General features: G+C 41.4%; 6 protein-coding genes across 6 annotated transcripts; 1 reads left to right on the forward strand and 5 right to left on the reverse strand.

Annotated features, from left to right (window-relative positions):
• Positions 1-3,800: 3,800 nt before the first annotated feature.
• On the reverse strand, positions 3,801-11,140 carry MELLADRAFT_48052 (family 2 glycosyltransferase; the record flags this gene model as incomplete). The annotated part of the gene is made up of 10 exons (XM_007408977.1): positions 3,801-4,524; positions 4,605-5,145; positions 5,213-5,548; positions 5,623-5,926; positions 6,003-6,154; positions 6,227-7,236; positions 7,310-7,493; positions 7,568-7,936; positions 7,998-10,611; positions 10,695-11,140. The coding sequence occupies 10 exons, from the start codon at positions 11,138-11,140 to the stop codon at positions 4,394-4,396; spliced, it is 6,087 nt and encodes a 2,028-aa protein (XP_007409039.1).
• Positions 11,141-14,556: 3,416 nt separating this feature from the next.
• On the reverse strand, positions 14,557-15,800 carry MELLADRAFT_105727 (uncharacterized protein; the record flags this gene model as incomplete). The annotated part of the gene is made up of 3 exons (XM_007408976.1): positions 14,557-14,612; positions 14,961-15,155; positions 15,233-15,800. The coding sequence occupies 3 exons, from the start codon at positions 15,798-15,800 to the stop codon at positions 14,557-14,559; spliced, it is 819 nt and encodes a 272-aa protein (XP_007409038.1).
• A 523-nt stretch (positions 15,801-16,323) lies between these two features.
• On the forward strand, positions 16,324-19,264 carry MELLADRAFT_62494 (uncharacterized protein; the record flags this gene model as incomplete). Its single annotated transcript, XM_007408948.1, has 4 exons — positions 16,324-16,386; positions 16,610-17,559; positions 17,626-18,677; positions 19,056-19,264. The coding sequence occupies 4 exons, from the start codon at positions 16,324-16,326 to the stop codon at positions 19,262-19,264; spliced, it is 2,274 nt and encodes a 757-aa protein (XP_007409010.1).
• Positions 19,265-19,792: 528 nt separating this feature from the next.
• On the reverse strand, positions 19,793-21,341 carry MELLADRAFT_105729 (uncharacterized protein; the record flags this gene model as incomplete). The annotated part of the gene is made up of 3 exons (XM_007408975.1): positions 19,793-20,109; positions 20,189-20,763; positions 20,848-21,341. 3 exons carry the CDS (start codon positions 21,339-21,341, stop codon positions 19,793-19,795), a joined length of 1,386 nt encoding a protein of 461 aa, XP_007409037.1.
• Positions 21,342-22,342: 1,001 nt separating this feature from the next.
• On the reverse strand, positions 22,343-23,845 carry MELLADRAFT_105730 (uncharacterized protein; the record flags this gene model as incomplete). Its single annotated transcript, XM_007408974.1, has 3 exons — positions 22,343-22,632; positions 22,708-23,282; positions 23,352-23,845. The coding sequence occupies 3 exons, from the start codon at positions 23,843-23,845 to the stop codon at positions 22,343-22,345; spliced, it is 1,359 nt and encodes a 452-aa protein (XP_007409036.1).
• A 583-nt stretch (positions 23,846-24,428) lies between these two features.
• On the reverse strand, positions 24,429-26,964 carry MELLADRAFT_74672 (uncharacterized protein; the record flags this gene model as incomplete). The annotated part of the gene is made up of 9 exons (XM_007408973.1): positions 24,429-24,683; positions 24,751-24,923; positions 24,999-25,326; positions 25,397-25,577; positions 25,646-26,270; positions 26,347-26,440; positions 26,502-26,527; positions 26,624-26,742; positions 26,825-26,964. The coding sequence occupies 9 exons, from the start codon at positions 26,847-26,849 to the stop codon at positions 24,599-24,601; spliced, it is 1,656 nt and encodes a 551-aa protein (XP_007409035.1).
• Between the last annotated feature and the right edge of the window lie 157 nt (positions 26,965-27,121).

Here is a 27,121-nt window from a genome sequence, read left to right on the forward strand (position 1 = left end):
GATATATGTTGGCTGGTCTGTCTTCAAATTGAACAAGTGGATTGATTTTTTATTATATAGCTTAAGTGTATCAGAGCCGTTAGGCTATTAAACACTGCATATTTTTCCAGGCACCGTGTGAAACCCCCTCTGGCTGTGTCAGAGGGAAAGGTTGCTGTTGGCTGATTCAACTAGTATACATGTTTTATCTTTTTGTAATGGACAGGATTTGGCGATAAAGGATGTGGTAAAGGAAGTTTTTTAAATTCCACTCATTGCTTGCTGGGATACATCAAAAAATTTATGTTGAAGCCACGGGCCCCCTCTGCAGTGAGGGTCCCATCGTTTTGTGGGGCTTGTGTTAAGCTAGGTAAACTTTACATGTGGCTCTGCTGAGAAGGTAGTTTGGTTAGTTTATTTGGATCCTGATTTAAGCAGCATCTTTTTGCACCTTCCACTTCACTTCGCCGCAAAAATTGTTAAGATTCTAGTGTGTTGTTGTTTTCATGTTGGTACATACTTTGGTACCACACACACACTGGTTTACATTGAGCGGAAGGGTTGGTAGTGTAACACTGGTAAAACCGTGTTTTCGCATTTCATAGGTCTTGCAGTCTCAGGTCATCTACAAGAGGATAAGGGCTACTTTTGGTGTTTTTAACACAACATTCAAGCTGTGCCACTGCCGGACTGTCTTTTACCCATGAAACTTACATCTGTATATTTACAATCACGTGAAGAACCACACACTACACGCCAGCAATTTCTACGTTGAGGTGAAGCGGAGAAGTGAGAAAAACAATTTGAGGGGACTCGATTTTTGGAGCTCACACGCCAAAAATCACGAGTCCGATGTAAGGCACTCTTTGAGGGCGCGGCGAACGCGCTCGTGAGGGGCTTAGTTGAGCTTAATCGCCATAGAAGGTTTAGGGGATCATGAGATTGTCACTAAGCCTTGGGGCAAGAAGAGATTGAAGCACAGGTTGGTGCTTGATGATATTAGGCAGGATGAGTCTCTCAATGGTCCGTTTGGATATACAATGTTCAAAGCAATCATGGTGCTTGATTTCCTAGTTAATACAAGAAACAATCTCTCCAGCAGTACAATCAAAGAATAATAGAATTGAGAGGATCAAAGGTGGCGAAATTCAAAAAGTCATGTGTCAGAATCAGAATCAGAATCAGAATCACTCCAATAACTCTCATCCAGTCTTTCAACCTCTTCTGTGATTTGCCTTACTCGGTCCAGATAAGATTCTAGAGCTCCGTTCAAAGCCTTTCCAAAGCGAAGCACGTCCGTCGCGCTAGGAACGTTGAGACGTTCGAGGTGATCAAAAAAATCATCCACAGAGGTAGACTCGTCCACGACTGGGCGATCAACAATACCCGTCACCACACTTCCAATCACATCTTGGAATCCCTTCCCTGTGTTCGAAATTCCCCGTGACGTCTTAGGACGAGGATTCGAAGTAGTAGGTAAACTTGCAGTCCGTATGATCGTCGGACGTAAAGCCGCGCGTCTCTTTGGCCCCATCGCTTTGAGGAAGGGAAAAGGTGCAGACAGAGTTTGGTCTTGTCGGGTTTGTGTGCCAGATAAGATTCCATTCGAACCAGGTGTTGTAAGAGGCGTTGTTGATTGAGTTGTGAAGGAATCAGGGTATGCCAATTTCATCGCGGGACCAGTATCTTGAGTTGGATCCCTGTTGGCGTTGCTCGCCTCCGCTGCAGTCAAATCCTCGCTTGGCGTCCCTTGATCCCAAAACTATGATTAAGCAAGAACAGGCTCAAAGATCAGACTCGAAATCAAATATAACCCCTCTGATTCAAGGAAAACTCACCATGTTGCACGAGACAGGTCGCATGACCATCTTACGTCTACTCTTGCGATCCGAAAAGCCAGAAAGACGTGAAGCAGTAGATAATGGTAGATAAAGCTCGTCACTTGGGCCCTCGAGAGTTGATTCCTTATAATTTATTGATTTGCGATCTTGTGGAGTCATCTTTTCACGACCAGTGCCACATGAATCGACAACTACTCCAATAAAATATGGACCTGAACTTGCGGTCTTGTGTATAGTAGGGTGAAGTGATTGCAAACAGATTCAAAAGTTGATGCCAATCAGTGATCGTGTTGTTATCCAGCGATCAACATTGACAAGGGAGAGATAAAAGAACTCACGACTGGCGAAACACACAGAGGCCTTGGACAAGAGGTATTGACTGAAGTTTGAATTTTGTGACATTTTTCTTCTCGAGTGGATTGAGAACCCATTGCTCTAGAAGCAGAATAATTAGGATACATTTCTCGTAAATGAAACAAAGATGACAATTACAAAACAAAGAGTTGAAAAGGTTATGAAGAATTAAGTGTGCAAGATAAACAAAATCAGAGAGGAAAATTAATCAAAATGAATGAGCTTGGCAATTGTTTTGATACTCGAAAGAAATGTGAAGAATGGATAAGACAAAAGAAGGATTTGATCCAAAGGTCATCCCGTTTTGTAGGCTATCATAAAATTCATTGCTGTTCAATTGTTAGCTCACTACACCCAGTATGCCACGGCAATCATGCTGCAGTGTGTGTGCGCGGGGTCATCAGACATATTGAACGGCACGTCAGAGTATTTCCATAGAAGATTCAGGGCATCCGGCATCAGATGGGCTTGTTGTCCTGTGTTGTTTGTTCCTTGGCCCTCAAACTCTACATTCTTGTGGAACGGGACTTGAGAGCTTCAATGGACCTGAACGAGGTCTTGCCCTGCATAAGGTTAGAGCTGCTTGTCACCTTTCAGAAACAATATGTGAGAATCAAGGATACTCCAGAATTAGCGAAACCATAAAATCGACTTTTTGACTTGTCGTATCATCGTCATCTGTTGGTTTAGTCGACACATAAACTCAAAAGAAGATATCAAGAGAAGTAACGAAGTAGAAAAGCGCGCTGAAAACCGCGTACGATAAGAACAAAAGGGAGAGGTAAACGATGAAGAGTGCCAGGAATCACACCAGTCGGAACTGCAAATCCACAGTCCGAAAGACCAATGCGTATAACGGAGCATTGCCCGTCTGTGGCATGTAAGGTGTTGATCACCTTCACTCAATCTCTCAGTTGGCACGACTCGCTCGAGAGAGAACACAAGAACTTGAACCCTAGGTATGATTTCTGCTAGCTCCGTATCGTCGGTTGAAAAATATTGTTCTTCTTTTAGAATCCTACGGTAGAGGACTCATATAATGCATCCTTTGTAAAAGTTGAACGGTAAACCCAACCAAAGTGATTTACATCACTGTGAATTGATAGAACTGGATTTGCAAGAAAACGCCAAGGACCCTCGTGGGAATTGATATCTCTTCTTGTAATATGAATGCATTTCTTTCTCTTATAGCATGGCATACTCACAGAAAACATGAACCAAATCCATCCTGATCCATCTCTTTCATCATTTTCCGTGCAATCTATGCAGTGTTAGGTTCTCACAACTCATGCTGTTTTTTTTGGACCACAATTTTCATCTTCAGTTGGTCTAAAACATTCGAAAATGCGTACATGGTTAAGCTACATTCCTATCATAGCATATACTCTTAAGATCGACAATTAGACTCTTTGATGAAAGAGTGGAAGAAGAAATTGATGTCATATGCGTTGTCAACGATGGTATGGTGGACAAGAGTTTGTATGATTGACTGAATTTCAATTGACTTACTGAGCTCGCTGATCAACAACTTTTACATCAAAGTCTAGAAGACCAAAAGATGTAAAATTTTAAAAAACACTTTTGCTTAATCCAAGCAAAATACTCTTGCGATCATCATGGAATATAAGAGACTAAAAAAATGTATTTGTATATTTATATATTTCTAAGTGTAAAATGCAATCAAAACCAAAACAACTCCAAAGGAAAAAAAACAGAAAAAAAAACTTGACAAAAAATAAAACAAAACTTCTCCCTTTCTGCTGTAGAAAAAAAATTATATCAAAAGAATAAGATCAAAGGATTTTTCGTAAAAATCAAAAAAGAATACAATTTTAAAAGAAAATGATAATGGAAAACAAAAACTATATGTCTGCCTGTCCATCCATCCGAACAAAATAAACGTTCTATTATAAAATATTGTTTGTTTGAAAGAAGTTAAGAACTGTTTTGATCCTAATAGAAAAATTTAACTTCAAAACATCACATATTATCATACGGTGCAAAACTTCTTCACTTCACGTAATCTTATTGACAAAAAATCAAGCAAAACTCTAAATCACAGAAAGATAAGCTAGAGAGAAAAGAAGAAAGAGTGCTAAAAAAAGGAAGAAAAAAATCTACTAAAGAAATCAAAAACCCGAATCATACATTCTCAAATATGACGAATTGATTGCCAAAAAAGAAACAAAGATCAAGGAGATCGTGACTACCTTTGAATTTTAATTTAATTGATCTTCAATCGCTTGATTTACAAATGCTTTCTTTTCTCCTAATTCAGTTCCATACATATTTTCTAATTGTTGTCTAACTCCTTTTTTAGTGATCGTATTCAAATCAGCTCTTGCAAGCACTAGAAAGAAGGGAATCAAAAATCAAGAATTATTAACATCTCAATTAAACAAAGTAATAAAGTGTTGCTCTTGAGCTTACCAGATCTGATATCTGCAATGATTTGATCATCACCCGGAATCCCACCACGAGGTGAAAATAAATTCACTCCACTACCTCTTCTACTTCCCATCCCACCAACATCTCCCATAAAGTTAGGTACTCCTCCCATCATCATCGACCCTGTATTACCCATCATCCCACCTCCCGTCATGTTCATTGCAGGTAATCCAAACGGACTACCAACTCTTCCAGGTGAATCATTTCTACCCATCATCATTCCTTGTCCACCAAATGAATGAACTGACATAGCTCTTCCTGCTTGATTTCCCATATCCATATATCCTGCGGGTGGCATTCCCATTCCCATTCCACCACCGAGCATCATACTACCGCCACGGCCTTGATATCCTGAAAGGAGAGATCGTCCATCTACATTGTGATCAAACAAGCCTGGTGAACCTGTCCTGCTATGACCACCCATCATCGGAGGATCATATGATGTCTCTTGTCCATACAACGACGCTTCTCTAGCGGCCGCGTCCTTTCCAGCAATAATCGATCCAATCGATTTATTCGAACCCTGTTGACATTCCATAACAAGATCAGTATTATCATCATTATTATATTAACGCATTTGAATGACTCACTCTTTCCCAAAGTTCATTCTCATATTCTTGCCAAGTCTTCAAAGGAATCGAACTTGGATCAAACTTTCCTTCATCGTGAATGACAACCGTCTTTCCAGATTCTCCCATGACCAATCGAGTATTACCCCAACTGAAATCATCCATCTTCCAGAATGAATAAAGTGGAAGGATAAATGAAAAGATGGGAATAGCCAAAAGATAAACAAACATCCAACCGATATGTTCAAATTTACGATGGAAGATGAAGATTAGAGCTTGTAAACCGTAAATTGCTGCAATCATAATGATCGAAGTCATTGGGATCGTTCCAGTTGAGGAAGCAACGAGATAGATAAGCTAAGGAACAGAAAAAGAAAATCAGTCTCTCCAGCAGTCTTTCTGGAGCTAATCTTGATGGGATTTGAACTCACATAGGCCAAGTATGCAACAGTAACAGGTTGAATCAAAGTCGAGAAAAGATCAATGAACACAACAAATCGCATAGAAAAGCAGCAGAAACCACACAATCGTTCAATCATCAATAATTCAGCTAAATTGTGAATGGTTGAATTGATCCATCTTCGTCTTTGTGATAACAGAATTTTCCATTCGTCTGGTGCAATCGTCTTTGCAAACGCGTCTTGGATGAACGTTGTCTTGAAAGAAGGGAAGGTCTTGAGTAAAAGTGTGGTCAAATATCGATCTTCACCAAGATGAAGTAGATTTTTCATATGCCTAAGAATGAAAAAGGCATCAGTATACATAGTTGCAACGTCTTTCGGACTTGAGAAGTGATGGGGACACGACATACAATGTGTCGACTCTGTTGACTGAATAGGATTGGATAATCTGATTACTGATCAATAGCGGCTTGTGCTCAGAAGTGCGCATACGGTAAAGAGTAAAACAACCCGGTAAACAAGTTACTGATCCAAACAAACTCTCGAAAGCTTTAGCCAAATGCTGTAAGACCATTCAGGATGTATCCAACGTCAATTTCTGATTCATGGAAAGAGACAAAGAAAGGTGACTCACATGTGAAATGAAATATTCGTAAACTTGCATCATTGTAGTCCATGAATGTTTAGCATTTGCCAGAGACGTCTCTCCACAAAGTCCGATAATCCTTTGATCATGCATCATAGCTGAAATCATTCGATTCAAACAGAACTTGTCAACTGTCGTGTCAGCATCAATCATGAGTACATATTCATAAAAGGCTGGGTTGACTCCGATCACGTTCTTGATCTGGTGATATAATTCGAGTTCACATGGGGACATAGGTGAATCAAAGTGGACTCGATTAAACAATCTCATCAACATCATCTGCGAGTCACGTTTACCCCTGTTACCCGGTCGAGAGCGTTCTGACGGTTTACCGCACTTTGCGATCACGATGTAAGGAACAACATGACCACCCGATTCATACAAGCCAGAATAGACCTTGGCCATGTTGTGTTGTTTAGCCCCCTCACCAAGACTGAGAATACTTAAGGCCTCTGGTTCCTGGTTGGGATCTGAACCCAAGATATCCAATACGATCCGTGGAGTTGGGCGATCGTTTCCGGAACCAATAATCATTCCATCGCAAACCACAAAGAGTAATTTCCGTTTATCATCGTATTTCAACTGAGTTACCGAATCAATGGCCTTTCTCAACGATTCTTCACCTTCAGTATAACATGGGATTTGAATGACAACGAATTTTTCGTGGTCTTCGGGTTGTCGAGCTTTACCGAATTGTAAAGCAGCCAAGAATTTGAAACCAATGATGGATACCATGATGATCGAAAAGGCGAGTAGAATATACTGCGAAAACTGGCATTGCGCCGATTGTCGATTATCGACTTTGGCTATTAAGAATAAGTTTCGAAGACATGTACGCTGTGCTTGTCTAGCAGTAGCTGAAAGATCGAGACCGTTGAACTGATCAGTGATATCACCACCTGCACCTTGTTGAAATAGTTGAACGACAGCAGGGCTCATAAACTGAGTGTCGACAGATGGAGGAGAGGTTCCGGTTGGTGTCCGAATGCCCGGTCCAACTGTGCAATGTCGAAAAAGATGTCAATGACGTGACAAGGTACGATCAAGATGGAAAAGTTGTTGAGTTAATACCTGTGATGTAATCAGTAAGATCATATACATTGCCATCCAAAATCGCAATTGCTCTCTTCGAGTTGCGGGCAAGACTCTTGATTTCTTTGGGGGTCTTACCCATAAAGCCTCTGCGATAGTTGTAACGAAGGTAGTACATTTGCTCGTAGTACCAGTCAGGTCTGGAGTCTGCATTGAAGGCACGCTGGTGAAGAAAAGAGCATTGATTAAGTATACTCGCTTTGCTTCACTAAAAGAAGCAGATGATAACAAGCTTACAAAATCGTGATAGACAGAGTTCGGCTCGACACTCGTGGTATTAGCACCACTGAGAATGATCCAATCGCTAATCCCATTACCATCACCGGTGCAGAGAGCACTGACTTGTACGGGGAATAGATTGGTAGCATCCGTACCCCCATATTTCTGGACAGCTGTAGTGGGCACAACCGAAGGATAATGTAATGGTGCAAAGCTAGTCAAGTCGAACACTTCTCCTCGGATTGCCACGAGCATATTGCTGGCGTCACTCGTGAATGAATGTGAGCTCAATTCATTAGATGAAAAAACATATTCTCGGGGGCAAATTAAATTGCCCATGATAGCGATGATAAAGACCGCAATCCCACACACGATCCAAATCATGATCTATGAAAGTTGAATCAGCCATGAGACTTTGCGCAAGAAAGAAGACAAGTTTTCAACTCACATTGATAGCCAACTTTTCTCGCCAAGCCATTCGAACATCTGGTCGTTTCATTCGACCGATCCACGACAGCAAGAAGTTGGGTAGGAAAAAAGTAAGAGCCCACACCAAGATTACCCATTTCTTTCGTGCACTGCTTTCTCCAACTTCTTCAGCTACCTCTTCGTGTATTGTGTTAGCGTCAGGTAGACCTTGCTTCTCACTCCCACCTGGTTTACCAGATCCGTCAAACATATTACGGGATGGTGCATAGCGATCTGTGCCCACATAAGACTTGGTCTCTGTGTCATTCATAGGTGAGCCATAACCACCTTCGGTATCTGTCATCACTGTTTTGCGATCATCATCGAAATATGCACCAGGATGAGTAGGATGACCGGCCGCATTCGAGACGAGGGGGAGACCAATTTCCGAAGAGTTGGCGCCAAAGCCTGCTTGATAATAGTTGGGCGAATGAGCACCACCTGTAGCGTATGGGTCCCCACTTGTATCGATATGGGATAAGCCTTGAACAGAGGCCTTTTCTTGATACCTTCGTTGCTCATCCGTGTCTAGGCTTCGAAGACGGTCCTCTAATTGCCTAAAGGTAGCATCCCCCATGAAAACTTTGAATTTACCAAGACAAAGGTCTACCTCAGTCCATCTCATCAACTTTCGTACTTCATCCACCTTCTCTGACCAATCACTGATAAGGGAGATTCTGATATTCTCGGCACCAATTGGCCCACATGCTTTGTAGCGTTCCCACCAATCATTTGTCTCTAAGCTAACCATCCATTCATTCTTAAGCCGCCGTGCGAGAGGAGCCAGGTTGTAGAACTTGATTTGTTGTTTAACCAGTCGAGCGTCGAACTGATTCGAAAGTTGAGTTTCATTTGTCTTTAAACACCACACAAACCAGGTTTTGGTGTCCACTAGAGTCTCGAAAAGAGTCACGAGAGAGGCGTCAAATTCGGCCACAACTGATTTGGTAGTCATGTCCTTCTTTCCCGTGTCGACAGTAGGGTCATCCTCAACGGGCGCCTTTTCGGTAGGCACGTCGTGTCTGTTTTTCCGTCGAGTGGACGGTGCGCGCATGGGCCGCTGAAGCTGTTGAGCTGCAACGATTGTACTCTCATTTTCAGGATGAGTAGTAGTAGTAAGACTGGCGCTGGCGAATAGCTGACGAATGAACGAATTAGTCGAGCCACTTGGAAGGGTTGAGGTGCGCTTGGAGGCAGAGCTTCCAGCAAAGAGAGTTACGAAGTCGGGTGAGACTACGTCTCGATTTTGATCGAGGAATCCTTCGACAGAATAGGTGACCGGTCCAGAGTAGTGTGAACATGTAAAGTTACCTGGGCGGTCAACACGAGGATCAGCTGGTTTGGAGGCAAAGTTCGAGTTGTTACCCCATCGTCGTGCCATGGCGTCAAGCATGGTGTTGTCATCCTTGTTCTTACGCCGGGTTTGATCGTCAATGATGTGAACGAGACCGCCAGGGTTGTGAGTCAAGACGCGAAGCAAATCCGAGTTATCGATGAATTGCGTCTCAATATCTGGCAGTAAGTGGGGTTGAATCTCTTCGGTAGCGTATTCAGCTCGAGTGGCGACAAAGAGCTGATTAAGTGCAAACGCATGAGCGCGTTCATTGGCGAGGTTGAAACAAAACGTATCAAGGTTGTTGCCTTCACCCTGACTAAGACCACGTCCGATATGATTTTGAGTCCCGGGCAAGTCAACAAGAGCAATGAAGGTTGCAAAGTCATCTTTGCAAAGTTTCTGGTTGATAGTTTCATTGAGCCAGGTGAAGAGAAGGCCGTATAGTGTCCTTGCCAACTCGTCCCGATTCGCGCTGGCACCTTCAGGATCAAGAAAGACGGTACAACGTTCACCAGATACCATTCTAGTCTGATAGGTCAGTGTAGACTCTAAAACCTCTGCCCGAACTCCTAAGAACGATGCTACTACATCAAGAACCGCAGTATTGGAAACCGATGCTGCTTCCGTATTTCGACCGTTATCTTGAGCAAACTCAAGATTTCCAAGGTGAAGAATGGCAGCTAAGAGTTGACAGGTAGATGCGACACCTTTTTTGGGAAATCCGATTGCTTTGAAGGCTTGCTTAAGTTGACCAAACGAGCTGGCATCGCTCGACGCTGAAGCACCGTTGCGTGACTGTGATAGGTAACGGAAGGTCTGGACGCCTTGATTACCGGTGTTACCTCTAAGGGCCTGGCCGGGGAGTTGAACCAAGCCAGTGGTTGAAGGAGATTGGTCGAGGAATAGATGAGCTCGTTCCTCTGGTGAACCACCAGCGGCAAGATAGTAAAACACATGAAAGTTACGTTCACTCGCAGGACGGTCAATGACCCTTTGACGTTCGAGATAGTATTCCAAGGTTTTGAGACCACAGAGTTTACCGTTCTCGGCGAATTGTAGCTCGGTGTATTGACCAAAGCGGGATGCATTAGAGTTATCTGAAGTGAAAGCGTTTCCAAAACTATCTAGAATGAATTGAGCAGCCGGGATCTGTTGAACGAGTTTTGAGCCCTTCTTTCCAGGGAGTGCTGATGAAAGATCGGTGATCATACGTGTTGATAAACGTCGAGCTTCCGATTTTCCACTGCCACTCTCACCGCTAGAAGAATGAAGATGGATGAAGTTAGTATGGTCACATGAGTGCAAGCGCAACATCTATGAAAGAGAAGAAAGATTGCAAACCTGAGGAGAATGGTTTGATCACCACCAGTCCTGCGCATGTAATAATATGCCTTGCCAGCCAAAGCCCAAATGTGAGGTCCAGTGCCATAACCATAGCCAGACTCTTGTTCCACTCTCTGCCGCCTATCTTCGCTACAATCTCGCCAATCAGTTGCATAAGCATTGAGGGATTGATCGGAATTTACCGAGAGAATCTTGTTGGTAGCAAGAGAGACGATACATCGAGGAGAGAGCCAAATGTAAGGAAGATCGGATAGAAATCGACCCTTGAGAACGTTTAAGAATTGATCGGCGGTAGCCTGTTGTTGCTGAGGAGATCCTGAAGGTTGATTCGTTGAGTTGATGAGAGAACAAAGGTCTGTGAGAGAAGTAGGGTCCTGAATGTGAGTTGGTGCAATAGATTGACGAGGAGAACCAGCGAAAGGGTTGTTATTATGACCAGACATGCTGGCTAAGTTGAGCCAGATGAGAGGCTATGATAAGAGAACGATGAAACTAATCAATCGATCAACCAATGAGAAAGTGCAAGAAGTGGAGAGTGAAGTTGATTGAGTCGAAGGCTTGATGATGAAGGTTGATGGTCAACCAGAACTCAATGAACAGTTTCAGTTTCAAATGGTCAAGAAGATAAATTCACACAAAACTCATTAAATTAAAAATTGAAAAAAATAATCAGTTTGCATCTATTTCACATCACATGTCACCACTTCATTTTGCAAATATCAACTGTCTTACAAATCACACCATTCACATCGTCTACATATTCATCGAAATGTTGGAAATTATCCATGATCTATCGTCACTCTCCACTTCACTTCATATATGCAAGCATCATTTACTCATCTCACAATCAAACAGTACCGCAACATCTATGAACTCAATCCAAACCAAGTGATAGCTAAAGGCTATTCAAGTCTTCATTTTACATCATCAGCTTGCAACTTGATCTATATATTGATCATCTCTGAATTGTAAAAGATCCGCGTTTCTACTCATTGATAACTACATCAGAAGTATCTGAAACTGAAAGATTTATGAGGTGTAGATGGAAAAAGAAGCCAGGAATAAACACAATAAGCTGATCTCCACAACTTCATTGAAGGATTTATTAGACAATCTAATGATCGAATCCACAGGCTAAAAAATCTACTACAAAACTCGACAGGTCTCTTTTTCATAAGACTTTTAGATCGTCAATTGGAGATTACCCGCTGAAAATAAGCAGTCAAATGTGATTACTTCGATATCAAACTGTTGCATAATAAAAACGCTTGATTTTGAAAAACTTTGACCCCACTTGAGAATTGGTATGAATTTCTTTTGGGCAAGGGAAAAACAATCTGGACAAGTCGGCATTGGAACCCGCTTGATTCATATTTTGACTACAACTATGTAAATGTCCTAATCCAATGGCATCCTCACGGGAAGCATCATTAATCATCATTTTTGATACAAGCAAACCAATTCTCATTAATTTACCTTTATGATTTTCATATCTTGACCAATAAGGTAAACCAATTACATTAGGATTTAAATCTTTTGTAAAAGTGATGGATCTACTTTGAAAATAATTTGTTCTGAAAGGTTTCGGTAAAACCAAAAAACTAGGACTTCTTGGTTTAGAGATTCAAGTTGGATTTTTAATTCAAAAAGCAAAAGGGTGGTTTTAGAATTTGAATGATGAGAATTTCATTTCCTTGTGATCATAATTTGGAGTTTCTTTATGAACCCAGAGTGTCTATGTACATACATAATTACATGAAGACATCTGGGGTTGAGGAATTCTTGAAGACCTTCTATGTGATGACTCCTCCTGTTTATAATAAGGGAAAGTAATTTAAGGAAAAAAACAACACCACTTCTACCTACACACACAACACACTTGTTGTGCTAACCCGCTTTCAAGCCACCATCCAAGACTTGGGGCAGGCCCACAGAGGAATGCTGCATGTATCACATTGCATTGAATGCTAAATATATCCCAATGCAGAGCTTCTCACTTTGTAAATTGACCATAACCCAAACTCCATTTTGAGCCACGCTCAGCCATTTCAGTTAACCCCCCAACATCCTGTTGCAAGGCTCACACCTCATTGGCTGACTATAGACCAGATTTCCCTTTGTTGAACTCATGAGAATATCAAGAATCAAGTGACTCATGTAATTTTAATTTCTTTCTTTCAGCAAAGTTCTTGGTAAAACCTCAATCACTCATCAGATGGGTAATGAATTCTGGAAATAAAAATGTAACAATGATATCAGTTTCCTCAAGGATTATGATTTGAAATAAGGAAACCTATTTGGGAAAGAAAAAAGCTGTGATGAATTGTGTTACTTGATGTACATTGCAAGTAGCAATATTTATGTCTCAAACACTGGTGGTCTCAAACCTGTGTGGCGTCTGGGCACCAATTGCCTAGGTTCTTACAAAAACACACTCAAAGACCAAAGACCAAATTGTGATATGAATTAGGATTGACCGTAATGCACCAAGAAAGTGATATTGATCAATTTTGAAACACAAAAATATCCTTATTGTCTGGAAGCAATGCAATACCACTTTAAGTGATAGCTACACAGAATAACCCATCAAGTTTTTCATTAATGATCATAAGTTGATATGGAACAGACAAATCTCCAGGTGTACTTTTGAAATTATCATTGAGGAGAAAAAGATCAATCACCAAACTTAGATGTGGACTACAATAGGTATCAGTTTGGTCTCTAGTTGGATGCTCTGATTTTTATTACCATGGTCATGGTAGTCAATGGGGCTCAGTGCTTTTCAGTGGTTCTTTTTATGCCCTTGGTCTGCTTTTACTCCAATCACATTATGTTATTTGTTTTGCATTGTTTGCACAATTATATAAATCACTGCTCATCCAAAGCAGTTCTTGTTCAATTAAAGTGGTGTCATTTTAAATGCACCTCTCCTGTGTCTGATGTTTGGCCCTTTCTTCCTACCTACAATCTTAACCACCAAATAGTCTGCTTACACTACTTCACCTTTCTTGCATACAATTTAGTACCAGAAACTGGTTTAAAATGTACTTGATAGTGCTGAGAAACAAATTTAGAGTTAATCAAGTTTGTAATGCAAGACTTCCACATATTTTACAAATTTCTCTCATCCTGCCAATTTTCTTGCTTCTGGTCCATTTGTGTGATTTTTGAAGGTGCAAAGGTGCTGCCTGCAGAGAGAGAATGGGCCTTCTGGTTCAATACCAACAAATTGTGAGGGCGGCACCAGCCACTGGGGCCCTAGTTCAGATTAAATTTGACCATTTCTATTAGAGGATGTGATCAAAGACTTCAACCATTTTTTTGAAATTCTGCCAAGTTGATGGATCAAGCTTTTACAAACATTTTCTGAAAATGTTTTTTCTTGTATGAGTATTGAATTGAGATAGGATTATGATTTTCAGGAAGCAAAGGTTTTTTTTACTTGGGAGATAAGTTGTGATGCATGTTGACCTTTTGGTTTTATGTTGGACATTGATATCTCATCCAAATTTATCAACATGAGCAAGGGTACCATAAGGAAAAGTTAATGAAGATTATTAGTTGGTTACAGATAGGAACAGATGTGGAAGCTAGGATCACAAGCATCTAGGATAGGATTCAATTTGTTGAATATCAGGTTAGATGCGTTTCTGGAAACTTGTGAAACCAAATTTATTCTGAATGAAGGCCTGATGAACGAACAGTTTCCCGATGGATGTTCAGTTTTCTGATGGATGTTCAGTTCTCTGATGGATGTTAAGTTTTTCAATAGTCGAGCTTAGGTTTGTTGGTGGTTACGCTCGGATTATTCACGATGTTTGATATTGAACAGATTGAATGAGATTCTGCATCCAATTACCTATCCAAAACTAAAAAACAAAGCTACATCCAACACTGAACTATGATTCATGGTCACTATTATTTCAGCGGGGATACATGTGTGTTGAGTTATAAGAGGTAAGAAGCAACAAACCAAGGACTGAGTGTTTTGTAAATACAACCAAATGAATAAATCTAGCAGTCTTTATCTTACTACTGTGAAAAATAAAAATAACAATAAGAACTTTGAAAAATGATCTGTTGTACACCATTTCGAAGAATTGACAATGAGAGAACTCCAGAATTATCTCAGTTTGTAAGTTCAATGAGTTTTGCGACTTAGGCGATCTTTTTTGAAAGAAATCCGATTAAATGGTTCTTGCCGCTTAGCCCTATCTGGGAATGACCATTGAGAAAGAGGTCGAAGGGGAGTAGACGATCTACCCCCTCCCGCGTATTGTTCTCTAAACGGATAAGTAGTAGCAAGTAAGAAGAGCGAGTTCCATACTTTTGTCCGTCTTAGCCGCTTTGGTATGTATGGCTCAATGAGTACAGCTAGAGGTTGAAGCATGAAAAAGATTTCAAAAGCAGGTAACGAGGTAATCGTACGTGGATTAGATCGCGAAGGCCGAGGCATTACTGGGATACGCAGATCAAAAAGTGTTCATTGTCAGCCGATGTAAAAAAATGAGTCTTTGAATAAGACTAAACTCAACCATGTTCGTGTTGCCCAGTAGATGCAAGATAAATACCAATCAATCCAGCTAATCTTTGAAGTTTCGTTTTACCGCCTAATCTCTTAGTCATCCAGACCAAAGGTTTTCCACCTGCCACAACGAAACCTCTCTTGAAGAGTGTATGCCCACATTCAGACCAAAGTTGAGCAACAGAGCTAGCACGCTGAGGTGAATGAAACATGGGTGGTAGGTACAATGGGTTGACCGAATCACGTATTGCTTTCGGAAATCGAAGAAGACTCTTTATCTTCTGTGACGCCGTAGAGACCGGTGTATGATAGGTGAAGCGAATATCTATGAGGCAAGCTAACCATATACTAAAGCTGAGAAAGTAAAGGGACTCCGCAAGGATCTTCAATCCGGGAAAATTAGGTACCCCGATTGATCGAAGAGCTGAAGTTGGTGTTTTCAGTGGTGAATCTCGAGTCAAGGTGATAAAGACAATTGCGATGTTCATAGGAACGGCAATTGGAAGGAAACGTTTGATCAGATATGCAGTACTGAGGGCCATAGCAGCTCGTCCCCATGTGAAGTTTAACCCACGCATTCTGTCGACAAAAAAGAGATATTTTGGGTCAATGTGATGTAAGACTGATAGAGTTCAAAGATGTTCTGATGATAGTAATTGAAGGAATGTCCACGCGATCAACCTGGAAGTAAGGGCTCGCTCACGAGGCAGAGGGATCTTAGTTAAGTTAGGAAGCAAGGCTCATTCTCTTGATCATTTTTGCAGGTTTCATCCTCCTTGGTTTTCTCCCATCGTTGGACGCCTTCAAGAGTCATATGAAAGTATGATGGGACACGTCCTGTCCCGTCTAGTACGCGTCGGAGGCTGATTCCCACTCGAAGCATTTCACAGCTGTGCACAAAAATGACATGCATCAGGAGATGAAAGGAAAAAAAGATGATGGATTGGGTTCAGGTTAACAAGTCCCTCGCGAGTCGCTGCTTCTCGTCCGCTTCGAGCGCAGCGAGGGACTTGGATAATTTCAGGTTCAGATCATTGCTGATGGCTTTTACTTAAAACTCACTGACATGGTCTTTATGAATCAAATTGAATGATCTTCTGAATGAAGCTGCCTCACCTGGATCTCTGCTTTTTCTTGAGCTTCCCTTCTGAGTTACTGCAGGTGGTTTGTTTCAAAGTTTGGTCTCGTTATGCTAATGACAGATGAGGATAATGTATCGGTTTGATTCACTTTGGCTTGGGTAGTGGGTAATAGGTATGGCTTCAAAATCTGCCTTGAGATTCTGAAACAAAACTTGCTCGCTACAAGGGGTAGGCACCATGTTTTTCGCGATGTCCACTTTGACTCGGGGGTAGGCTCGAATGCTCTCGAAAATCACGATCAACAGGCACTTCGAATCAGGCAAGATCAGGCATTGAGCAACTCGACCGCGGATCCATCCAACATGAAGTCATTTCAGACTATGATATTGATGTTCGATTGGCCTGTTTTGCTGACCGCTATGGGCGTTTCGGATTTATCCAAGATCATAGGTCGTCCTGTTTCTACCACGGAAAGCTATGCAAAGTCATGGTCTCACTTTACGGAACACGATCCGCCACTCCATCAACAAGAAGTTTCTCGATCGGAATTGGAAACTAGATATCCGTCAAATGTATGGCGTTCTGGTTCACAGATGGAACCTCATTGGCCAGACACGCATCTCTTCAATGCTCCTTCATCCGACGCACATACGAAAAACATCGCAGAAGGAACATGGTTTGAAGATCAACTCGAGAGCCCAGGGCACTACAGCGAATTAAACCATGTAATGGGCGAGCTTCCAGGAATCAAGCCAGATCTGCGGTCGTGGCTCGACCAGCTCAGCGCAGCTGACTTCGATGGAGATCTACACAATGATGGCTTTCATTCAAGTAGTCCCTACAACAGCGTCACAGGGCTCAGGGGTCACTCAGAAGTGCAAACTACCTACCATCGTGACCCTCTGGCCATTTCGACTTCACCTCACAATCAATTCTCGCAATCATCATCAGGCCACCATATTCCTGCCGAGCATCCGATAGCATTTTTGGACAGTGATTTGGCTCGTATGCTTGATGAAAATGAAAACTTTTCTTTTGACTCTCAAACTTTGAACAAAGAGCCCGCAGCAATTTTACACGACACTTCATCGCACTATCCCGTTTCTCAAGCGATCTCTTCTATTGAAAACGCAGGACGGCCTCACGAAACTTTTAAAGACGCTTCAGATCATGTTGCCCACGGCACGCCTCGAAGCACATGGCCTACATTACCTATCTCAGAGGCCACGCTGGCGTCAGAGTCGTCGCCAAACTAGTCAGTGGTTCTGACTGGGTTTGATGAGGAATGAAAACCTTTTTCTAATCCTTGATCGGTCTACAGTGGTTTACGAGATTCTCCAAGTGCATCCGATCCCAACCCACTCCTTCAGTTTTTATCACCGGCGACTCATTTTCAAGAAGATCACCCGACGCCCGGACAATTGTTCAGATCAGGACAGCTCAAGCGTCCATTCACGACGGAAGAAGTTGAATTTCAATCTTCAAAACACAAAACTCGCCAGAATCCTTCTTCATTTGATGCCAAAGAAGGATTTATCAGTCAAGTACAAAGGTATCGCCCGTCCATACATACCGACCTTCCTATCTCGGCCTCATCAGACCCCCCAAATAAGCAGCCCTCATGGCTACAATTCGAACCCCATACAACTCCTGAACTTGACTCTGAACCAAATCATATTTCAAAACTCAAAGAACATGACCACGAAGGAAATATGTCTGATGATCCAGTGGATCTTGAAATTCACCAATCAAACATTAAATCTATAGCAAAATATTATGGAAAAAGTTGGCATCGAGAAGGTTTGAAAAAGGAGATATTATTACAAGACGATGCAAAACTTGGTGTAGTGAAACTTGGATCAAGCTACAATCATCAATCCATTTTACCTAAGGCTAGAGATATAATTGATGGATATCAACCTGAAATTAAGAAATTTTTAGACTTATTCTCAGTAAATCGTATCAAAACGGAACATATACCATATCTCGAACTCAATATGAAGGAACTTTTGGATAATTTTTTAGACATCGTAACCATTTGTTCTGAAGTTGTATCGTCTATTGGTTTGCATACAAATATGGAAGAAGACGTTCGTGATGGTTACCAATGGTTCATTAAAACATTAGCAGCACTTCCAGACACTCCATTTGAATACTTACCATTGATCGGAAACACTAAAAGGCTAAATAACGAGAAACTCTTTGACAAAGAGTTTCATGGTCTTTCTCCATATGCTGGTACAGTCTTTTGGTTATCTCATAGGTTTCATATTAGAAGACGTGAAACAGTGGGAGCATCGTTGGGATTAGCATTTATGCTTGAAAATCGAAAGCATTGGCTCAAATATTTGACCTCTTCACTTGCTGTCAATGGTAAGTTGATACCCAAAACTTTATTGGTTTCAGCAAAAAGGGTACGACCATTGAAATATCCTAATGCGTCATGAAGAGGATAATGAGCATGGTAATCATACTAAGAAAAGGGGCTATGGGATTATATGGGATTATATTCTAGATGTCATGGCTGATGACCAGAAGAAAATTTTGATCACAACGAGAGAGCCTCACAACTGGCTCATAAGCCTGAGTTACGGTGATTGGTACTGTAGTAATGCAGCTTGAAATGTAACATTAACCTGAAGTAAAATGTTTAAAGGGAGCAATACCTTGAAATGCTCAGTTGAGATCCATCTTGAGGGAATCAAACGCGCATTCTCAAATTGGAAGTTGGACATATGAACCGTTATACAGTGTGTGGCAAAAAGCTCTGCAATATATATCAGACTTGGTTTCCTAAGCGTAAGAGAGCTCTTTTCCTCCTCTACATTTTTCATCCTACCACCTTCATGGCGGTGCACACAGCATCTTCCCTGCATATCTTGATAGAGTTTTTGGACTCAGGAGAGCTTCTCTGGATGTCCTCCTACACCAACATATCTCAAGTTTTTGAAGAGTCCTAGAAGTAGGTTAAGGAGCTTTTTTGAAACAAACACTCACTTCCTTCTTGTTTTGACAAGGACTCTTTAAAGGAATTTGGGATATCCCCAAGACATCACAAAAATGAGTGTATCTTTCAAAAGAAATCCAAACACTGAATTGAGAATTGTTCGCATAAGATTAGTAATCAAACAGTGACAAAATAAATGAGAGGTTGGAGTGACACCAAGGGTCAGACTCAGACTTGTAATGATAAGAAAAGTTTGAAATGAAACAAGAGATCTTGAAGCTGGAAATTAAAATAGAGATTGTATATCAAAGTACAAAGGGAAATATATGATCAGATGACCTTGCAGGTTATTTCAAAATTCAGGGCGAGAGCTGCGACGAGTGAGTCAAATCTTGACATATGTACATATATGCCGGGTGATAATTGTTGTCTATTTATCAGATCATCAGTTATGATCATCAAGTGGAACAGACTGCACAATGTGTCATATCAGAAAGATTAGATGACCTGATATGGCAATGAATATGAGCTGATTGGAAAATTATTGATATAGTGTGTTGAACCCTACATATTCTTTCAAAGGTGATAAGGCGTACAACAAGGACCATTTTGGAAGGGGCCTAAGAGTAGCAACAACTCTACCTTCGCCCAAGTATTGTTCTCTGAATGAATAACAGGTAGCAATTAAGAATAGGATGGTCCATAGTTTTCCTCCTCCGATCCGTTTTGGTATGTGAGGGATGATAGATGGTTCAATGAGTATACCAAGGGGTTGGAGCATGAAAAAGATTGTAGAGCCGGGTAATGAGGTGATTGTATGTGGATTGGAGTGTGGTGGTTGAGCCATTACTAGGAGGACTTTTATTCAAATCAAAAATTGTTCACGGTCAGCAAATGTGAAACAAACTCTTTAATGAATGAAAAGATGGAGCTCAACTATATTCGTGTGTCGCTGCAGATGCAAGAAAAATACCAAGCAATCCAGCTAACCTTTGAAATTTTGTAGTGGCGCCTAATCTCTGTGCCATCCAAACCAAAGGCTTCCCGCCAGCCACAACAAAAGTTCTCTTTAAGAATGTATGCCAAGTTTCAGCCCAGAATTCAGCAACGGAACTTGAAGTTTGTGGTGAATGAAATATAGGTGGTAGGTACAATGGATTGACTAAATCAAGAATTTCTTCTGGAAATTGAAGAAAACTCATGATTTTGTGTAAGGCCGTGCAAATCAGTGCACAAAAGGTGAAACGAGTATCGAAAAGACAAGCTATCATCACACCGAAGCTGAAAGAGTAAATGGACTCTGCCAGGATCTTCAATCCGGGGAAGCTGGGTACCCCGATTGATAGAAGTGCTGACGTTGGTGTTTTCAATGGTGAATCGCGGGTCAAAAGGACGAAGACTATTGCGATGTTCAAAGGGACACTGATTCGAATGAAACGTTTCATCAGATATGCGGTACTGAGGTTGTTGGCTACAGCAGCGGGTCCCCATGTGAAGTTCAACCCACGCACTCTGTTGATAAAAAAGTTTTTTTGATTAGAGTTAATGAGGTGATCGCATGAGGCTGAGGCTGATGGAGTTCAAAAGCATACTGACGATGTCAATTGAAGAAGTGTCCATGTCATCAACTTAAATATACCACAAGGCTCATCCTCCTGTTTCTTTCTGAAAATTTCATCCTCTTTGACTTTCTCCCATCGTTGTACTCGATTGATAGTTGCGATGGGCCGCTTATAGTACGCGCCGGTGGCGAATCCCCACTCTAGGCATTTCACAGCCGTATAAATTGCAGATAATCCCAATCCCAAGTTTATCCCAGCGCTCGATTCCAGTGGAATGAAACAGTATCGGAAGGGAAGAGTGAGGGACCATATCACATTGATAGGTGACAGACTGATTCGTATCAACCGAGCGAGATTTGAATGAGCAAAAGTCGGGTGAAGTAATGCACACTGGCACATCACCAGGGCGTATGGAAGAAATGTTTGAAATGCAATTGGTCTGCATTGTGAAGGCAGTCCGTCTTGGAAGGTTGCGTGTGACGAGTTCCCGGATGGAAAGGTATTTGAGGTGTCCATGGATGATGGCATGATTTATGGCAGGCTTTAAGGGGGCTGATGTGTGCGATAGACGCGCGACAGAGACGCAGAAATGTCGAGGATCGGTGGTATGGCACACGAATAGGCAGTACAAATATATAGATCAAAACACTGCAGTGATCGGACTATGTACGCCTCGATATGGTAAAGACCTCGATTCCGAGTCCAACAGGAAAGATGGATATACGTTTATATACATTGTAGGCTAGGACGCGCCGCAGTCGTGCCGCACACGTTGACAGTCTCTCAGGCTACTTACAACAGAGGTTATTTTCAGGTTCATAACTTCAGATTCAAGATTCAGGTTCAGGAAAGCCAAAGACTCAGCAGCCAGATTTGCACCCCGATCGGTTCCCCGTGAAAGACTATGACCGGAAACATTAGGGGTCGTCAAATTGGGCAAAATCGTGTAACTTCGAATTGCACTGGACCGTGTTCTATGATATGATAGAGCATTTACAAGTACAGATAAAAAACACAAAAAATCGTTGAGATGAAAAGGATAGAAATTTGTTTTGAGACAATTCGAACACCATCACCTGAAATCCTAACAACACTTCTAATGCTATTTCTGCTGAGCAAAACCACGGCTAATGACGTTATGGCGATCTTAGATAGCTGTAGGTGCGAATATTTCGGACGGTAGATAACGATTTCGGCAGTGACAAAGACAAATGAAACAGAGGGTTTAGAGTTGTAAAAAAGGAAAAGAATCAAAAGAAGGATAGAAAGATCCTTCAAAGGAAAACAAATTGCAAAATTGGAGTAGAGCTCATACAAATCCAAAGTGAGAAGAGAGAGAGAGATAATCAGACGAGCTTCGAGAAAATTTGTACAATCGCTAAGACACAGAAACATGAGAATTTGAACATACATAAGAATGGCTGTCAGTTTATGCATTCCTTTCACTGCTCTAACAATAGATTGAAGCTGATTATCTACGTAGATCAGTGAAACAAAGTGAAACAAAGTGAAATTTTGCTTCATGAAATCTATTGTTTAACTGGTGATAAGGTGTATAACAATGACCATTGAGAAAGTGGTCTAAAAGAACTACTTAATCTACCTTCTCCCAAGTACTGTTCCCTAAATGAATGACTAGTAGCAACTAAGAAGAGGATGGTCCATAGTTTTCCTCCTCCAATCCGTTTTGGTATGTAAGGTATAATTGCTGGTTCAATCAGTACACCAAGAGGTTGAAGCATAAAAAAGATTCCAGAACCAGGTAATGAGGTGATTGTATGAGGATTAGAGTGTGGAGGTTGAGCCAGAGCAAACACCACTGTGGATCATATCAAAAAAACATCATAAACAAATGTAAAAAAACATTCTTCGAAATGAAAAGTTCAAACTCAACGATATTCATGTAGCACAGCGGATGCGAGATAGATACCCATCAATCCAGCTAATCTTTGAAGTTTCGGAGTACCACCTAATTTCTTTGTAATCCAAACCAATGGTTTTCCACCAGACACAACAAAAGTTCTCTTCCAGAGTGTATGCCAAGATTGAGCCCAAAATACAGCAACAGAGCTAGCACTTTGTGGTGAATTGAATAAAGGTGGTAGGTATGATGGATTAAATAAATCAAGTATTTCTACTGGAAATTGAAAAATACTCATAATCTTGTATAATGCCGTACAGAGTAGTGTGAAAAGTGTGAATCGAGAATCTATGGTGGAAGCTAACCATGCACCAAAACTGAGTGAATAAATGGTTTCGGCTAGGATCTTCATTCCGGGAAATTTTGGAACTCCGATCGATAGAAGAGCTGAAGTTGGTGTTTTCAATGGTGAATCGCGCGTCAAAGTGATAAAGACGATCGCGATGTTCATAGGGACGGTGATTTTAAGTAGTCGTTTGACTAGATATGTGATACTATGGGTATTGGCCACAGCAGCTGGTCCCCATGTGAAGTTCAACCCGCGCATGCTTTCGACGAAAGAAAGGAATTTTATTAATTGATTGCATGAAGCTGATAAAGTTCAAAGGAATACTGACGATGTGAATTGGAGAAGTGTCCACGTGATCAACTTGAAAGCACTACAAGGCTCATCCTCTTGTTTCTTTTTGAACGTCTCGTCCTCTTTGACTTTCTCCCATCCTTGTACTCCATCAATAGTTTTGAGGGGTCTCTTATAATACGCGCCGGAGGCGAATCCCCACTCCAGGCTCTTCACACCCGTAAGAATTCCCATTGCTGCCAATCCCATATTTTTCTGTCCGCTCAATTCCAGTGGAGTAATACAATATCGAAAGGGAAAAGTGAGTGACCACATCACGTTGATAGGTGTTAGACTGATTCTAATAAACCGAGCAAGATTTGAATGAGCATAAGTCGGGTGAAGTAATGCACACTGCCACAACACTAGGACGTATGGAAAAAATGCTTGAAACACGACTGGTTTACATTGTGAAGGCAATCCTTCTTGAAATATTACGTGTGGGAAGCTCTCGGAGAGGAAGGTATTTGATGTGTTCATAGATGACGACATGGTCTCGGTGAGGCTATAATGGTCTATGTGGTATTTGCTATTGATACGCTATGGAGCTACATGAGCTGCCCATTTATACCTTGAAACACTACCGTGATCGGATTACACATAAAGCTGATGGACACTGACGAAACGAGGCTCCGGCAGGGGACATGGAGTTTGAAATTTCCAACAGCCTCCTGTTGATGCACCTGGCTCATGTAAATGGAATCTAATGTGGCCTCATGTGGCATTCCTGACCACCCGGAAGGAGCTGGACTTTACAGATAACCAGGTGGACACGGTAAACTTCGATATGATTGCTCCATGCGCAGCGGTACAAAGGAAACTCATACCTGCTCGAAGTGGAAGTATGCGCCCCTCTCGACCTCACCGACCAGTCGCCCTCAAGGTTCCGAAAGTGGGTCCATGAAACTGCCGACGGAAGTGGGGATCAGAAAGTGGCGACGTACATACATATGTGTTATGAAGGTTAAATAACTACGTTCATATATCCAGCCGCCTGCCGATCTCAGAGGCATCTCATCACTTGAACTGCCCCATAGTTTAATCGTTTTCAGGCAGCCTTGTAGATGGCAAAGGAAGGTTTGTAGGCTCTAGTCATGAACCAACATGTAGTACTTTCAACAAAGAAAAGCGCAAAGTATATAAAGACCAAGCAAGTGCACGATGTTTTTTGATTATATATGGAATATATCTGAGCAGGATGGCTTTAAGTTTAATAGATTGACCAAAGGCATATAACAACCTTTTTTACTGTTCGGGACCTTCTCCACCTTCTCCACCACCACCCGTTGGCATCGTTTGTGGTCCACCGCCACCTTCCTGTCTTGGTCGTCTGTAAAGTAAAATATATCGTCAGAGATAATATCTTCTAAACATTCATTAGGGGGCTATATGCTTACTTGGCAGAAACAATATCATCCACTCGAAGTAACAAGCAAGCCGATTCAATAGCAGTCTTCATGATTTGAATCTTGACAGCAGCTGATTCATAGAGCCCGATCGTGTTCATATCAGTGATTACACCTGTATCACCGTCAATCCCGAACTCGTGTTCACCGGCGGCATGCTTGGCCTGTTATTTCAAAGAAGATTTATTCATTCAACTTCTTATCAAGTTTGTGAGACAAAGAGAGAATCAAACACATACTCTAAGTTTCGCCAAGAGTCGAATCGTATTACCACCACAGTTTTGAATCAAGGTTCTTGGGATCACTTCCATTGCCTCCCCGACCGTTCTGAAAGGCCAACCTTCGACACCTTCAATAGTCTTAGCTTTATCTGATAGGCCAACTGAAATAGCCATTTCAGTAGCACCACCACCAGGAGCGAGACGTGGGTCAAAAACCACATTACGAGCAACAGCCATTGCATCTGCTAAATTTCGGTCGATCTCATGGAGGATATCTTTGGATGGACCTCGTAAAAGAATAGTACACGCCTTTGGATCTTGACATTTAGTCAAGAAGGTAAAATAGCTAAGTAGTGATCGAAATGAATGAATCAACTTTTCGTCTCTCATCAGATTATAAATCATTGTTGACTTACTCATCACCAAGTTTTTCAACGTGGAATAGACCACATTGGGTACCTACATCACTGTCACGTAGATCTTCGACACGGTTAACGATTGTGGCACCTGTTGCTCGTGCTATCCGGTTATTGTCTGATTTACGAACACGACGGATAGCAGAGATATCCGCCTTTTGAAACCAATACTGAGCGTAATCTGTGGACAGAAATATCGTTTCAGCTTAAGAAGGCAAGCTTAAAATAATTCTTTAAGAAAATACAAACCTGAGACACCCTTTTCGCAGAACACAAGATCGGGTTTAAATTCGATAATCTTATCACACATCGCTTTAACTTGTTCTTCTTCAATATCCAAAAATCGTTCATATTGTCCTTCTTTTTCCAATTCGATGTTTGTTTGACTTTCTCCTTTTTTGTATTCTAATGGACAATCGAGTAAGATGATTCTAGGGTTTTCAATTCGTCTACGCATCTTAGCATGTGTGACATCTTTATTGACCATCACACCGTCTAATACTCTACTATCTTCAATCTCTCCACCTGGTACTTTTTCAACTCGGGCATATCGTTTGATATCAACTTCTTTACGTCCATTTTCTTCTGTGCTAACAGTTCTAACAGCTTGAAGTGCTAATTTACACATCAAACCACTCCATCGACTACTAAACTTCGTACCAATTGAAGTTTTGATAAGCTTGAGCATTTCCTCTTCATTGTTAAGATCAACTGTGATCGAAATCTTGTCAATGATTTTCAAAGCCTCAGCCAATGCACGTTTGAATGCTCGAATGATGACCACAGGATGGATGTTACGTTCTAGATGAGGTAAAGCAGATGCCAAGATTTCGCCAGCAAGAATGATGATCGAAGTTGTCCCATCACCACATTCCTGTACAGAAAATTGAAGATAATCTGTCAATACCCAGTCAAGTGACAATATTTGTTGAAGAAAACGAATGACAGACTTCATCTTGTGTACGACTCAGCTCAATCATAGATTTAGCTGCTGGATGGGCAACCTCGATTTCACGTAGGATTGCGTTTCCATCGTTAGTCAACCTAAAGTGTCCAAGTATCAGAAATTGTTGAAACGGTTTCGAACGGCAAGATGATCACAAACAAGATACCACCCATAGGATCGAGAATCTAAACAGAATGATAATCATATGGATCAATATGACTGCATATCATGATTCAACCCAATCATGGGAACGAGAGTTTGAGGAACCCTCGCTAGCTTACCATTTTTAACATCGCCTTTGGACCTAAACATGTCCTGATCACATCTGCCACAGTTTTTGCGGCAGTGATATTAGAAATTTGAGCTTTTCGACCACTTTGACGTTGAGCCGAGGGCGCATCTAGCATGACAGAAGATTTATAAACAACTTGATCAGCATCGGTTTTTTGGTGACATTTGAAACATTCATGATGGTTACGCACTCATTACCATTACGGGTGCCGACATTTTGAAAGAATGAAACCACTAGTATTCCTCAGAGAAAGAATAACGTTCTACTAATTTATCGAGACTTTGAACTTCTTTTCCTTCGTTTCTTGTTCTTTTTTGGTTTTGTTGTTTTACGGTCAACAGTTCATCAATCTCGATCTCGTCCAAAACCAACCAAAAAACTGAAACCAGCTTAATCTCAACTCACGTGACTTGTGGACTTAATCGGTAATGTCCAAAACCTCAGAACTAAACATTTAACATCACACATTCGCTTTCTTCCATCAACC

This window comes from Melampsora larici-populina, assembly GCF_000204055.1.
Source record: "Melampsora larici-populina 98AG31 unplaced genomic scaffold MELLAscaffold_14, whole genome shotgun sequence".
Classification (NCBI taxonomy): domain Eukaryota; kingdom Fungi; phylum Basidiomycota; class Pucciniomycetes; order Pucciniales; family Melampsoraceae; genus Melampsora; species Melampsora laricis-populina.